The 15,942-nt window shown below is 44.6% G+C and overlaps 1 protein-coding gene across 2 annotated transcripts in view; it reads right to left on the bottom strand.

Moving 5' to 3' along the window:
* LOC138763037 (macrophage-stimulating protein receptor-like) overlaps positions 1-15,942 on the bottom strand; it is a 203,522-nt gene that overhangs the window by 55,324 nt on the left and 132,256 nt on the right. For both annotated transcript variants that reach the window (XM_069936567.1, XM_069936568.1), the window contains exons 7-10: positions 12,292-12,428; positions 9,428-9,598; positions 7,086-7,179; positions 291-506 (exon numbers count right to left, since the gene is read on the bottom strand). In XM_069936567.1, coding sequence (XP_069792668.1) covers positions 291-506; positions 7,086-7,179; positions 9,428-9,598; positions 12,292-12,428 — 618 coding nt within the window. The remainder of the gene's footprint in view (positions 1-290; positions 507-7,085; positions 7,180-9,427; positions 9,599-12,291; positions 12,429-15,942) is intronic.

Genomic DNA, 15,942 nt, shown 5'->3' with positions numbered 1-15,942 from the left:
AAGCAAATAGTTTCCACTGATGGTAGGGAGACTCTGCCACATCGTGGTCTTCAGGGGTTGGGCTGAGCTTGTTACTTCAGAGAGTGGCAGAAGGCCCCAACCAAGCATTACAGGCATATCAGGAGACAGAGCCAGCTCCAGATTCAAGATGGAAAGGCTTGCTTCTCAGAACCAAGCATCTCTCACTGCTCTCCAAACACCTCTGTTCAACTGTCACTATGCTGGACAGCCCTACCTGATATGTACTGCCATTTACGGAAGAAAATACTTTGCATATAAAATCAACTCACATGTAACTCAATTTCATCTTCACCCCTGGTTAACTTGCAAACCTTCTCCTCGTTTTCAAATGGGATAACCTTGTAGTTCTCCATGTATTCTATATCAAAGGTCTTTAGGTTTGGTACGCCATCCATGATCACGGTAAGCGTCCCCTCCTCTTCATCTTCCTCAATCGCAGGAGTCTGGCAGACCATCATCTCATTCGAGTCCGGCTCTTTGCAGGTCTATAGGTAACAGAAAGGGCATTTGCAAATGGAGATATTCTGACACATTGATTGGACTCACACAGATGTTTCTTAGAATGCACACAAATCCTGGGCAGTGGAAGCAAGGAGAAAGAGGCTGGTGTTGGAGATATCATCCCATTTAATGATCCTGCAAGAACTGGATTCACCAAGCATTTTCGAATCAAAGGATGGTGCCAAGGTGAGGGAACCATTATACTGTAGGCTTGTGAGAAATTTTCAAACAATCAATATATCTAATTCACAAAAAACTCAGAAAAGCTGACAATGAGTACCTTATTTAAAGAAAGAGACAGCATTGGAGTCAGTGTAACACATCAGGAAGTAGCTTGAACATGTGGATTAAGCATGAATTGAGGTGCTTCTGAGAAAAGCTGTACGGATCATTAAAAGAAAATGTAGGAGCTCGACTGAATGACAGATTGTGAATTCATGATTTGGAGGAGGTGAGAGACACCTATATAACCAGATACCATATAGGTACAAGTCCACTGAGATTGCACACAGTGCCTGCCAGACTTGGTTTCCTCCCTGAACACTGTGCGTCTTCCCCTGCATATTCGAAAATGAAGCTGATCAGGCCAATTCTCAGGATTTGGCCATCACTAAGAAGCCAGATGGACTGCCATGTCTGATTTCCCTTAATGGCAAGTACCAACTTGAACCACTAACATCCATCAATGGAGATACGATGTGCTATCTCCCTTCACTTTCCTGAAAAACTAGAATTTAACCTCTGATTCATTGTATGTCGGGGTGCAGTAGTTCTTAAAGCATTCAAGAACTTCTTCCATTGTCTTATTAGTGAGTCTGATTATTCAATAGAGCCTCAGTTAAAGATAGTTCTGTCATCCTGTCGAGGGAGGAGTTCCAGGATTTATGAACAATGATTTATTTTGAAGTCAGGATAGCAACTTGGGAAGGACCATGCAGGTGATGGTGTCTGCATGATGCAGACACCTGTAGGTGTCTCATCCATGTTTTGGAAATGACTGCCCGAGCAACCCAGGAGAGTGACTGTAGTGGGAAGAGCACAATGAAGTGCCAAAAAAGTGGAGAATCAGGAGACTCATTGGAGCTGTGCTCATCCAAGCAAGGCACACACCCATGTGTTGCAATGACACTCCAGGATGAAGACTCATCAATGGCGGAAAGGCTTTGAGGTGTCAGGGGGTGAGCCAGTCCTGACACTGCTTTGTGTTGGCCCAATTGAGATCCTGCTTCATGGTGCTGCTGTATTGATGGTGGGGGAATCAAAGAAGGTAGTGTGTCTGTAGGTCAAGGGTTGGTACAGAGTTGGGAAGCAAGTAAAATACCAAATAAGTGGGTGTAAAGGAAGGAGAAATCTTCCCTTTTCATCAATTCATGAAGAAATGGAAGCACCAGCTGAACCCTGAGGCTGAGGAATGGGGCACCGGTAGAAGATCCCATGGCCTTTCAGAACCTCTGCAAGGCTCCACTCAATGTGTCCGAGACATTCAAGCTTATCAAAGAAATGGGGAGAACTTTTGCATGTACTTGGTTGAAGTGAAGTTGCTGGCTCCAGATTGCAACTTCAGAAACCTACTGATCCACAAAAAGATCTTGGGTGTCATTTAAAATGCAAAACTGAGCAAGCATCTGTTAAGAAAAAAACAGACCAAAACCTGATAATGCATGTCAAAACCTACAAGCCTCAGAGTTGTGTAACCAGAGGGAAGGCGGACAAGCAGGTAACACAGTTCTGTCGATGTATCTATTTATTTATTTAAATTTAGACATACAGCATGGTAACAGGTCATTTCGGCCCATGAGTCCGTGCCACCTAATATTCTTCATTAACCTATGTTTTAAACAGTGAGAGGAAACCAGAGAACCCAGGGAAAACACATACAAACACGGGGAGAATGTACAAACCCCTTACAGACAGCGCAGGATTTGAACCCCGGACCCGATCACTGGCACTGGAAAGGCATTGCGCTAACCGCTACGCCAACCGTGCCATCCTACAGAACAGAAGCAGAGAAAAAAAAACAGTAAAAATTGAATTTTGGAGCTTGAGGTGAGACAAGAGCTAGAGGACAAGGGTTGAGGGTGAAAGTTGAAATGTTTCATTAGGGTGATCTTCAGAGAGAGTGGTGGGATTGCAGATGAGCTGCCAGCTGAAGTGGTGTATGCGGGCTCAATTTCGACATTTAAGAAAATTGGGATTGGCGCATGGATGGAGGGGATATGGAAAGCACCAGAAGAAGATGTCATGGCCTTTCAGAACCTCTGCAAGACTTCACACAATGTGTCTGAGACATTCAAGTTTTTCAAAGAAATGGGGAGATCTTTTGCATGTACTTGGTTCTCCAGGTGCAGGTCAATAGGGCTAGGGAGAATAATAGTTTGGCTCAGACTAGATGGGGCAATGGGCCTGTCTCTGTGCTGTTTGGCAAATACCAAGGGAGAAACACCAAGATCATGGGAAGGAATGGTGCAAACTCAATCAATTCATTTTTATCGAAGTGCAGGGGGACAAGACTGGTACCAAGCAGAAAAGTAAAGGGACACAGTGTGAGCATGAAGGGACAAAGTACATTGAGATCAGTCATGAGGTGAACCAGGGCAGAGAAGATGGGGAGATGCAAAATGACCCATCACAATTGGACAAATGCAAACTCAGCTGCAACAAGAACAGAAAGAGGAACGGGAGGAAAATGGCATCTCAGAAGAGAGACGAGACAAGTTGGGGTTGTCGTCCTCTGAGTGCAGGAGGCAGAGAAGGCACCATGGCAGTAGATCATAGGGAAGTTCCCCATCAGAACAATATCTAAAACAGAGATATTACATCAGGGTTTGTGGGAGGAGGGGGGTGGGAGAGATTAATAGGTGATCTGAGGAAGATATTTTTAACCGTGGTTGGTTGAAATGAGGAACACTTCGATGAAGGACCCACAACAGTTAAGTAGCTCAACGATGACTTGAATCATCAGGTGCAAGACATGAGATTAGCATTACTGTTTCAGGGTCAGCGTGGATGAGGTGCTCGCCATGATTGCTTCTGCACTTTTGTGACTCTGTACCGATCCTTGGTAACCAAGCTGCCCAGTCGAGGAACACAGACACCTGTTTCGGCAGATCGTGGGCCACCTTTTCAATCCACAAGCAGCAGCTGTTCATTGAATCTCTGTATGTGTGCCTGCTAGCTGGATGAAAAATAACTTCTGGAGCTGGAAGAGAGAGGGCAGCTGGGTGCACATCCTCTGGAACATGTTCCAGGGGCTATCAAAGAGAAGCAGAAAGCCGAGCTTGAAAGACTGAAGGAGCCAGAGGTGGTCATGTCAGTGAGCACACCTTGTGGAGGAGCCAGACATGCTGAGTGGAGTTAAGCAAGAAAGTCTGCAGATGCTCCGATTGTGGCAAGAGCGCGAGAGGAAATCCACAGGTCACGCAGCATCCATAGAAGGTAAAGATATATAATTAATGCTTTAGGCCTGAGTTATTCATCAAGGTATGAGCAAAAAGCAGGCAGGCACCTGAATCAAATGGTGGGGGGATTGTTTGAATTCATATCATAACAGCATAAGAAATAGGAGCAGGAGTAGGATTCAGCCTGTCGAGCTGCTCCGCCATTCATGGCCGAGCTGATGATCGGCTCATCTCCCCGACCTGCCTTTTCTCCAAATCCCTCAATTGCTCTACTTTGTAAAAATCTATCCAACCTTGTCGTAAATATACTTTCTGAGGCAGCTTCCATTGCTTCAATGGGCAGCAAATTCCACAGATTCACCACCCTCTGGGAAAAGCAGTTCCTCCTCATTTCTGTTCTAAATCTACTACACTGAATCTTGAGGCTACATCCCCTAGTTTTAGTCTCCCCTACCAATGGGAACAACTTACCTACCTCTATCTTATCTATGTCCTTCGTAATTTTATAGATTTTTATAAGATCCCCTCTCATTCTTCTAAATTCCAGCAAGTTCAGTCCCAAACGACTCAATCTCCCCTCATAGGCTAACGCCTTCATCTCTGGAATCAACCTGGTGAACCTCCTCCACACGCCTCCAAAGCCAGTAGATCATTCCTCGAGTGAGGAGACCAGAATTTTGCACAGTGCTGCAGATGTGGACTGACCAGGACCTTGTACAGTTGCAGCAGAGCCTCCCTGCTCCTAAACTCAATCCCTCTAGCAATGAAGCCCAACATTCCCTATTGCCAGATCTGAGTAGAGTTAAATCCTTCAATATGCTGGGTCACAAACTTTTTAGAGTGATATCACTGGCTGACTAAACAATTTAGGATCAAAAACATCTGTGAAGAGTTTCACAAAAGGATGCATCAGATGCTTGATAAATTTGATCAGATTCCTGCACTCTTGGTCTCCATACATCACTCTACATCACTCTGTGACTCATCTTCCACCTCCTGAGCCCCCTATTTATCTTGCCTTTCCCCCTTTGTCTGGCACCTGCCAATCAACTACCTCTCTCCATCATCCTTCACCCCTCCCTAGTTCATCCATCTGCTCTGGGCCCCCATCCAACCCCTCCCATCCTGTCCACATTATACTGGCTATCTCCCATCTCTACTCTCAGTCTCGATGAATGGTTTCGGCCAGAAACGTCGACCATTCTTTTCCCCCCACAGATTCTGCTCAGCCCTCCGAGTACCTCCAGCAGATTGTGCTCTGTTTGATAGACTAGCTGGCTTTGAAGTCCATAAGTGACCATCTGCAACTGGGTGCTGCAACCAAGATAAACCAAGACAAAAAGTTGGCCGCAATGGACAGTTGCAGAGCGAAGCTGTTGAAGTGAAGCCTGCAGAAAGCAAAACTCATATGGCAAAAGGCTCCACGAGCCTTCTGATCAGCAATCACGGTGATCAGTACACCATAGGAGCAGACTCTTTAGTCCATGATGTCCACGTTGACCATGATCCCAATTTAAACGAATCCCATCTGCCTGTGTATGGTCAGTATCCCTCCATTCTCTGCCCGTTTACATCTCTACATAAATGCCTCTCAAGCACTGCGGTCATATCTGCTTCCAATATTTCCGCTGGCACCCAAGTCCAGGCACCTCTCTGAGACGTGGAGTCACAGAGCTCGACAGCAAGAAAACAGGCTCTTGATCCTCCTGTCCATAGCGACCCAACTAGCCCTATTTACCTGCGAAAGGCCCATATCCTTCCAAATCTTTACAATGCAGGTACCTGTCAAAACACCTTTTGAATATTACAATTATCCCTGCTTCTACCACCTCCTCCAGGCAGCTCATTTCACCCTCTTCAGGCCCCATTTAAACCTCCCCTCTCTCACCCAAAATCTGTGCTCTCTTGTGATCGATTCACCTACTCTGGAAAAAGGGAACTAATATTTACTTTATTTGCACCTGTCATTATATTATAAACTTCTCCTACACTCCAGGGAGACATGTCCCAGCCTCTCCTTATAATTCAATTGTCCCATTCCTCCCCCCCCCCCCAACCCAACCTTCTTATTCGGGGCATCTGCCTGATTTTCCGCACACCCAAACTTCCTGTTGCTCTCCATGGATGCCGCATGGCCAGCTGAGTTCCTCCAACACTCTTGTGCATGGTACATTTTTGTGTGTCCTTCCTGCACCCCTTCCAACTTTCTGGTACCCAGGGACCTAAAGCTGGGCATAACACACCAACTGTGGCTTCACCATCATCCGATATAGTTCCATCTTGATCTCCTTGTTCCTGCACTCAGAGCCCTCACCAACTGAAGGCAAGCATGCCAAACACCTTCTTCACCACCCTACCTAACTACGTGGCTGTTTTCTTGAAACCCTGCCCCAATACTGCCTGCTTCTTTCTTCCACAACACTCCCCAGGGCCTTACCATTCACCATGCAGATGAATACTACTGAATTTTAAGAAAACAAAAGTAGTTCCTTTGTAGATCAGATGCGAATATATCAGTGCAGAATTCTGGCTGAGATCAGCAGATTGGTGTCCTGAGGGTCCCAAAGATAAACTATTATTGATCATAATAGTTGGGAATTATTTTTTTTGTTCTGATGTTATTACAATCTAGGGCGTATGAGAAAATTATAACATCATGTAGATTAACAGGATTCATATAATTTTCAACAGTAACCACCTAAAATTATTCCTCCCTGAATTTATTATCTCACAGAAGTAACCATCCAGTCAGAAACTTGGGATGTACAATGAACTCATCAAACAACTGCAGCACAGAAACAGGCCCAACTTCCCTGTGCCAAACTATTATTCTACCTCATCCTAATGGCCTGCTCCTGGACCATAGCCTCCACACCCCTCCTATCCATGTACATATCCAAATTTTTCTTAAATATCAATATAGAGCCCGCATTCACCACTTCATCTGGCATCTCATTCCACACTCGCACCACTCTGCATGAAGAAATTTCCCCCAATAGTCTCTTTAAATATTTATCTTTTACCCTTAACCCATGTCCTCCAGTTCCCTTCAATTTCGTATGATCTTTTCACATTGACAACAGAAAATTGTATTTCGGAGTCGGGTTACCAGAAGAGGTGCAGAACAGGAAATAAAGATGAGATATTTGCAACCCAATGGCCTACCTTTTCAAACACGTTATTATTTCTGCCAGTAAATACAAGCTTTGGCTGATACACAGAGTTCAGATTGGTCCCATATATTGTGACGTTGAGGCCTCTGTGGAAAATAGTAGCATTTAGGGTTGGGAAATGTAAGTGGTATACAAATGTGCACACATTCAATCAAGTTGATTCTCTAACTCAGTGGTTCTCAACCTTTTTCTTTCCACTCACATCCCACTTTAAGTATTCCCTATGCCAACGGTGCTCTGTGAGTGGAAAGAAAAAGTTTGAAAACCACTGTTTTAATTGTACCTAATTGACTCGTTATGTTCACGGTTTCATAACTCTAAAGGAAATGGGCCAATTACCATTTTTCCCAAGCAAAATATTTCAGTAACAATTGGGTCTAGAGCAGTGATTCTCAACCTTTCCTTCCCACTCACATTCCACCTTAAGCAATCCCTTACTAATCACAGAGCATTGATGGCACAGGGATTATTTAAAGTGGGATGCGAGTTGAAAGAAAAAGGTTAAGAACCACTGCTCTAGCTTGTCCATTTTTATTCTGTTTGCGAGAAGATGATTGTAATTTCCCACAGTGTGCAGAACATTGAAAAATGCTTCACCAGGAACCCAAACATTGACCCTTGACTCCATTGAGATGATGTGACAAGTTTTCCTATCGGGCGGCACAGTTGGTATAGTGGTTAATGCAACGCCTTTACAGCGCCAACGTCAGGACCAGGGTTCGAATCCAGTACTGTCCGTAAGGAGTTTGTACGTTCTCCCCGTCTCTGCGTGGGTTTTCCCCGGTGGCTCCGGTTTCCTTCCACCATTCAAAACATACAGGGGTGTGTAGGTTAATTGGGTGTAAATTGGGCAGCATGGATTTGTGGCTGAAATGGCCTGTTACCATGCTGTATGTCTTCATTTAAAATTCACAGATTCCATGTAGGAGCCAAAGGCTGAGGGACAGGCCAAACAATGGCTCAGCTGGAGGACAAGCAACCTCCTCATCTGCCATGGTTTGAGAACCAACATTGAGAAAGGGGTCTGATACATGGGCAAAGTGGCATTGCCAACAAAAGCTTTGTTATTACCGCAACTCAAACAATCAAGCAAAGGAAGAGAAAACCAGACGTGTACAATCCAGTGACCATGAGGGGATTGGGGTGGAGGTAAGTTCTTGGGAGTCACTATCTTGGAAGATCTTTCCTTGAACCCAAAACACTAATGGCAACGTGAAGAAAGCACCTCAACTTCCTCAGGAGTTTGCTGCGGAGGTTTGGTGAGACATCGGAAACCCTGGCAAATTTCTACAGATGTGTGGCGGAAAGCATGCTGACTGGCAGCATCACAGTCTGGTATGGGGAAACCAATACACCTAACACAGACGACTATCAAGGGTGCATTCAAACACCAACTGGTTACAGTCGATGTACTGATGGGGTAAAAGATCATACCCAAAAGTCCCAACTAATCACATCAGTCATTCAGTTTCAAGAGACAGTATACTTTGGTAAAGCGCAGCTGGTACATTACAATCCTTGTGCTTCAATCCTCATGCAAAAAACATCATTTTACAACACGGGGAGCAGAGGCAGACTTTGCTCAAAGTGATTGTTTTCTTTCAAATTCATAACGTGCTCACATCATGGAACAAGGGAAGGTCAGCACTTAATGTCAGGCATCAACCACACACATTCTTGAAGGAACAGACGCACTGCATAAAGTTTGATTGACATCTCCAACCAAATGCCTTTTTTAGATAATCTGGTGATGTCACAGTTACCATTATTGCTACCAACTTTTTTTTTAAACTATGAATTGTATTAACTAGATTTAAATTTTCCAACGTGTCTTGTGACTGAACCTAACTAATTCCCATATTCCTCCCCACTTGAAATTATCACATGAAAATCCAACTTCCTTTTCTTCAGTGCATCAAAACCTTTCATTAAAAGGACAAGGCAGCAGGCACCATCTAGCTGGAAGCAAGAAGGGATTTAAAAGGCTCCTACTTTCCACTCAAGTATTATTTCTCAGCCATTTTTTAAAATTTAGACACACAGCACGGTAGCAGGCCATTTCGGCCCACAAGTCCATACCATCCAATTTATACCCATTACCTACGTTTTGAACAGTGAGAGGAAACAGAGACCCCAGAGAAAACTCACACAGACACGGCAAGAACATGCAAACTCCTTATAGACAGCATGGGATTCAAACCTTGGTCCAGTCCCGATCACTACGCCAATTATGCCACCCTGTGACACTATTAGTGTCTTATGACGCTAACTGCAATGAAGCCTCTGGTCGCCTCACTACCCCACCTGGCCATGAGCTAGATGATTACAGCTTACCTTGTGATGCTGCATTGTGGCGTGATGTCATGGATGACTGGGTTCTTTCGATATTGGAACTTGAAATCGCCGTTAATCGGTACATTTGCCAAGTCTATCGTCAAAACAGGAAATTCCTCCTTCAACTTGTCCATTTTGGGAGTTATGCATTTTATAAAAGTATCATTTTGGCTAAGATTATATGGGCACAAAAGAAAGGGCGAAATATTACATCAGTATATGTTGCTCAAAAACATTTTCCCCAGTTACAATGCACCTTTGTACAAGTTCAAAAAGGTTTACAGAAGATCTTTTTATCCCCCGCCCTCCCCCCCCAGAAGATCCTTTTCTCAGAGGGATATCTTATTTGCAACCTACTGAAAAGTCTTTTGCTGGTTCAGCAACAAATTGGAAAACCCAATGACACACTAGCTTTTGCTGCAAGATCTTTTGAGCACAAGAGTATCTTGTTCCCAGGCTCCAGTGAGACCATATCTGGATCACTGTGTTCAGGTGTGATCTTCCTACCTACAGAAAGATACACTTGTAATATAGGAGTTGCAATAAAGGTTAACCAGACGGATTCCTGGGATGGAAGATATGTTATATAAGAGATTTAAATTGAATTGAGAAACAGTGGGGGGGGGAAAAAACTTTTTTTTTGCATGCTAATCAGGCACATCCACCTGAGTTCAAGAGGTCATGCTTAAAAACAACAAAAGTGTAGTGTATAGTAAGAAAAAGTACAAATAAAACAGTGCAAGGGCAGGATAATTTCACTAATGAGAGATCCACTCAGTCATCAGATAGCCGTGGGGAAGAAGATTAAAGAGACTGAACCAACTTTCTTAAGTTCAGAAGAATAAAAGGTGATCCCATTAAAATGTACAAAATCCTGACGGGACTTGACGGGATAGTCATATGCAAGGCAGTTCTTCTGGCTCAGAGGGTCACACTCTTTAAACGAGCCATTCTGGTCAGAGATGAGAAGAAATTTCTTCAACCGGAGGGTGGTGACACTTATTGAATGGTAGAGCGGGCATGAGGGGGAAGGAAAGAATTTTTTCCTGCTTCCGATCGTTCCTTTGTCACAGGCGATGTTCACCAAAGAATACAGGAAGCAGCTGCTTCACCTCCAGTGACCGAAAGGCCTTCACCCTTCTTGTACCTGGAAATGCCGTTGAGGCTGGGGTTCAACTGAAAAAAAAATTCACAGGACTACTTGTAGTCAATGGTGTTTGGGAGGGTGGAAGCAAAGACCAGGTTCTTCCCTGTTATTGAGAGGGACCGCCACGCCCACAGACCCAATATCTGGTGGACCTTTAGGATACACTGTGGCCAATTCCTCTCGCATGCCGTTGCTGCTCCAAACCAGATCCCCAATACCTTCAGGTAGTCAGATCTCAGAGGGGTGGTAGATAGGTCAGACCAGCTTCCAAAGAAAATTGCCTCTGTTTATCCTCGCACCGTTTCTACCCTCAAATTGCCCATAGATGCAATTTGACTGGATGTCTGAACAGAAGACGGTGACATTGTCCATGAACAGGGTGGCCTTGACCTGAGTGCCTCCACTGCCTGGCAACATCACTCCTTGTGCCCTCACATTTCCTGATGGATTCAGCAAAGTGCTCTATGCAGCACACAAAAATAGACTGGAGAGAGCAGGCAACCCTGCCTGACTCCAACTTGATGGGGAAACTAGCGTTGATTTGGAGTGGGCTACGAATGTCAGTGTAGAGCAGTTTCATCTAATTTCATATTCCCTCCCCAAAGCCCATTTTGGAGAGTGCATCCATGTTCATGTACTTGTGCGAGTTGAAAGCCTTCTCCTGGTCGAAGTTCCACCACCACCCCCCAACCTAGCATTGTAGTGTGGATTGTTGGTGGGGGGGGGGGTGTCATATGACCTCCTCATATGGAACCTGGCAGGAATATGGATTATGGAGGGTCCTGTGACCTCTCAGGATGCAAACTAATCAAAAATCACTTCATCTGCTAATAAAGGGTTAGATCTGCCCACTTGCGAGGTTGACCTGATTGGTCCGAGGAGGTCACGACCAGATTCTGAGCCTGCTCGATGCTGGAAATCAGGTTGTATTTGTTAATTGTAATTAATTTACTATTCATTAGTGTGCTGTGCCTGTGTGTTAACCCTTGCATTCCTATTTGGGAGTTGAAAATGTTTTGCAATGATATATTTGCACTCGATGTATAGTTATTTGTGTATTATTCCAGGTTTGTCTGTTAGTGTGCCCTTTTGTGAATTCCCCTGTGTGTAAATAAAGACTACTGTTTGTTTAACACATGTCCAGCTTTGATTCTCTTTGAACCCATCAAACTTATTCTGAACACAACATGCAGGTAGGCAATGGTATCCCCGAGCAGCATGAGGCTGCCAGAGAAGTCTTTCGACCAGATATCGCTCTCAAACGTGGATATGGATGCACCCGTCTGTGAGGATGTGGTTGAGCCATCCTCTTCCTGAAGGCTGTGGATCACAGAACTCCCTCTGTGAACCTTTTGGAAAAAGAAGTTTGAGCACGTCTCATCCTGCTCCACTGTGCAAAAGATGATCTTGGAGGACTCTGAAGTGAATAGCGAGGCTGGCCGGCTCTTCACCTAATGGAGTTCCCCCCTCACATTCACCACTCTCAACGACAGAAGGATGAGTTGCTGCAGGTCAGTCTGGAGTTGTCTCAATTCCCTCTGTCTTGTTCATGGTCCACATAATTCCTGGAATTTGCACCTTGACCAGGATTGAGGATCTCATGCAAAACAATGGCAACAGCCAGTGCCGTTAAACAACAATGCTGGAAGCCAAGTCACGTGTTTTAAAGATCAAAGGTTTAGAAATCTTACTCTATTTTCTATCCCTAAAACCTCACCTCTGTATGAGACAGTCCTTCCCTCCAATGGCCACCTTCTGGGCATTGCCAGCTGTCAGATGTTGCCCCAGTAATGTAATCAAAGTCCCGCCATCCAAGGGGCCGTACGTTGGTACCACGTGGGTTATAACAGGTTTCTAAGAGAAATATTGCAGAGGTTCAGCATTTGTACAAAGAACACACTACCTCCAATATTCAAATATATTCCATTGATTCCCATAGCACTTGATGGTCTGAGAAGGTGATGTTCAGGGAGGTTCTAAGCAAGCACTTGAAATTTCAATGCAGAGAAGAATATAGCCCAAGTGCTGATGAATGAAATGGGTATTTAATGGTCAGCATTGATGTGGTAGGGTGAAGGGACTGTCTGTGTGCTGGACTGGCCTGACCTTGTGAGAGGGTCTTGCACCAAGGATGGATTATGGACATATGTGGAATATGGCTGCTTCTGCACCAGAGCGAATTAGAGGGCCAGGAGATATGGACTTATCCCAAGGATACAAGACCATTTCATCCAGTGAGACAAATTCTAAGGAGGTGGAAATCATTTTGTGATTAGCCTTTCCTGAAGGGTGCATCTCCTCCCCACCTTGTTCTTTGATCTACGTTCCCGCTGCTCCTGCACTTATGTCTTAGTCAGAGCAGTGACATCAATGGTAGGTTATGTGCTGTGTGTAAAATGTATAATGTGTGAGAGGCATAGTGAAGATGGACAGCCAGTGCCTATTTCCCAGGGCAGGAGTAGCCAACACTAATCTATACAAAGTGAAAGAAGAAAAATTTAGGGGAGACATCAGGGGTAGGTATTTTTACACAGAGAGTTGTGGGTGCCGAGAATGCCTTACCGGAGATGATGGTGGAGGCTGGAACATTAGGGGCATTGAAGAGACTCTTAGATAGGCACAAGGTTGAATGAAAAATTCAGGTTTATGAGGTAGGGTTTAGGTTTTTTTTGGTAGGAATATATAGGTTGGCAAAACATCAGGGGCCAAAGGGCCTGTACTATGCTGTAGTTTTATATGTTCTAGGTGTATGGGTGTCTACCATTGTCTAGAGCAGTGGTTCACAACCTTTTTCTTCCCACTCACATCTGACTTTTAAGTAATCCCTATGCCATAGGAGCTCTGGATTAGTAAGGAATTGCTTAAGGTGGTATGTGAGTGGGAAGAGAAGGTTGAGATCCACTGCTCTAGACCCAATTGTTACTGAAATATTTTGCTTGAGAAAAATTGTCATTAGCCCATTTCCTTTGGAGTTATGAAACCGTGCACATAACGAGTCCATGAGGGACAATTAAAACAGTGGTTCTCAACCTTCCCTTCCCACTCACATCCCACTTTAAGCCATCCCTTACTAATCACAGAGCACCGATGGCATAGGGATGACTTAAAATGGGATGTGAGTGAAAAGGAAAAGGTTGAGAACCACTGGTCTGGAGAATTGCTGTTTTGTCTAGTTGTCTATGTACTGTCAGATGATAACAAACAAGGGAATAGTAGGACAGTCTCTTTTCCCAAAATGTCCACCCAACTGCCCCACCTCAAACATCCTTCACTACATGGGCAAGAGGCTGCAGGATACATGAACCACCTCAAAACCAGCAGATCTGGAGTGGAAGGAAATCATTCTCAATCCCAAGTAGGTGCCTATAAGTGTGAGAGAGAGTCAGATGTATTCCTTGCTCAGTGAGGATGGCAACAATGAAAATTAGTTTACTTTCAACCTGAAAGGTGCTGGAGCATGGGGTGGGGAGGAGACTGTACCTCAATGTGGATGCAATGTATACCTGAAACTAACCTCATCTCAATGAACAGATGTTTGCAGCCTCATTCAAAAATGAGATGGAATGCCTCAAGAATTTGTGGTCAACCACCTTGAGACCAAGGCAGCAATTAAAGTCAGAGTTAAACAAAACATAAGTAGGCCATTTGGTCCAGAAAATCTATGGCAACCATCAAGCATCCATCCACATCATTTCAGATTTAGAGTACATACATGATATCACATACAACCCTGAGATTCCTTTCTCCTGTGTTGTGGCAGAATTACCACTAATTGGTAGTGCAAAAATAAACTGTACACAGTGTAAACATATAAACAAATAAAAGAACTGTAAACTGATAACAAATGTAGACAAGCTGACTGTGCAATACAGAGAGAATAAAAGAAAATCAATAAAGTGCAAAAGTAAGAGTCCTCAAATGAGTCCCTGATTGAGTTTGCTGTTGAGGAGTCTATTGGTGGAGGGGTAGCAGCTGTTCCTGAACCTGGTGGTGCGAGTCTTGTGGCACTGAAACCTCCTTCCCGATGGCAGCAGTGAGAACAGAGCATGTGCTGGGTGGTGAGGGTCTTTGATGATTGCTGCTGCCCTCCAACAGGAACAGGAACGTTCCCTGTAAATGTTCTCAATAGTGGGGAGAGTTTTGCCTGCGATGTCCTTGGCTGTATCCACCACCTTTTGGAGGGTTTTGTCCCCAAACTAGACCGGAATGCAGCCTGTCAACACACTTTCCACCACACCTCTTTAGAAATTTGCCAAGGTTTCCGGTGTCATACCAAACTTCTGCAAACTCCTGAGGAAGTAGAGGTGCTGATGTGCTTTCTTCACAAGGCCATTGAAGTATTGGGTCCAGGAAAGATCCTCTGAAATAGTGACTCCCAAGGACCTGAATTTTCTCACCCTCTCCACCCCTGATGCCCCCAAAGATCACAAAGTCCGATACTAATCACAGCTTTTATTCTTCTCACATTCCCATCCATTCTTCCTAGATTTTACCACTCACCTATGTGCTGGGGGTGGGGGGGCACAACTTAACAGTGGTTATTTTTGGATGTGGGAGGAAACCGAAGCATCTGGAGGAAACCTGAATCATTGCAGAGAGAATGTTGAAACTCTGCTCAAATAGTATCAGGAGTCAGAATTGAATCTTGGCAGCTAGAGTTATGAGAAAGCAGCTCTACTCATTGCATCACTCTCCTTCCTCAAGTCGTCACATTTATTTATCATTCATATCTTGCTTTCACAGTAAAGACGAGATTGAGTTTCTCCAGGACCACGGAGCATATTTACAGAAATATAAATTAGAATAGAAGTTAAACACATTAAAATGTTAAGACGTATCCAGTAAAAGTCCATGGTACACTATCCACATGTGTTCTTGAAATTCAGGAGCTTGATAGCTTGGGGTAAAAAACTGTTTCCCACTCTGGATGTAAGGATCCGAGTGCAACGGTACCTCCTACCAGATGGTAGAAGGGAGAACAGTTTACATGAGGGGCGTGTGGAGTCCTTCACAATTTTTATTGCCTTTCACCTGTATTGAGTGTTGTGGATCTCCTTCCTGGTTGGAAGAGAGCCCCCAATGGTCTTTTCCGCTGACTTCACTATCCTCTGCGTCTTGCGGTGCGAGAAGGTGCAGATTCCAAACCAGGCAGTGATGTAGTTAGGATGGTGGGGGGGTGGGGGGGGTGCCATAGATGAACATTCCTCCACCTTCGCAGGAAGTAGAGGCACTGCTGGCATTCTTGGTACCAAGTGAGATTCTCCACCAAGTGCACCCCAAGGAACTAGTTAGTCGACGACCTAAACGGTCAAGCCATCAATGGTCTGTGGAGCGTGGTCCTCCCGGGCCCTCCTAATGAAGTGCATCA

This window comes from Narcine bancroftii, chromosome 5, assembly GCF_036971445.1.
Source record: "Narcine bancroftii isolate sNarBan1 chromosome 5, sNarBan1.hap1, whole genome shotgun sequence".
Taxonomy (NCBI): Eukaryota; Metazoa; Chordata; class Chondrichthyes; order Torpediniformes; family Narcinidae; genus Narcine; species Narcine bancroftii.
Note: the sequence above shows the minus strand (reverse complement) of the source record. Positions and strands in the feature narration are given on the sequence as shown.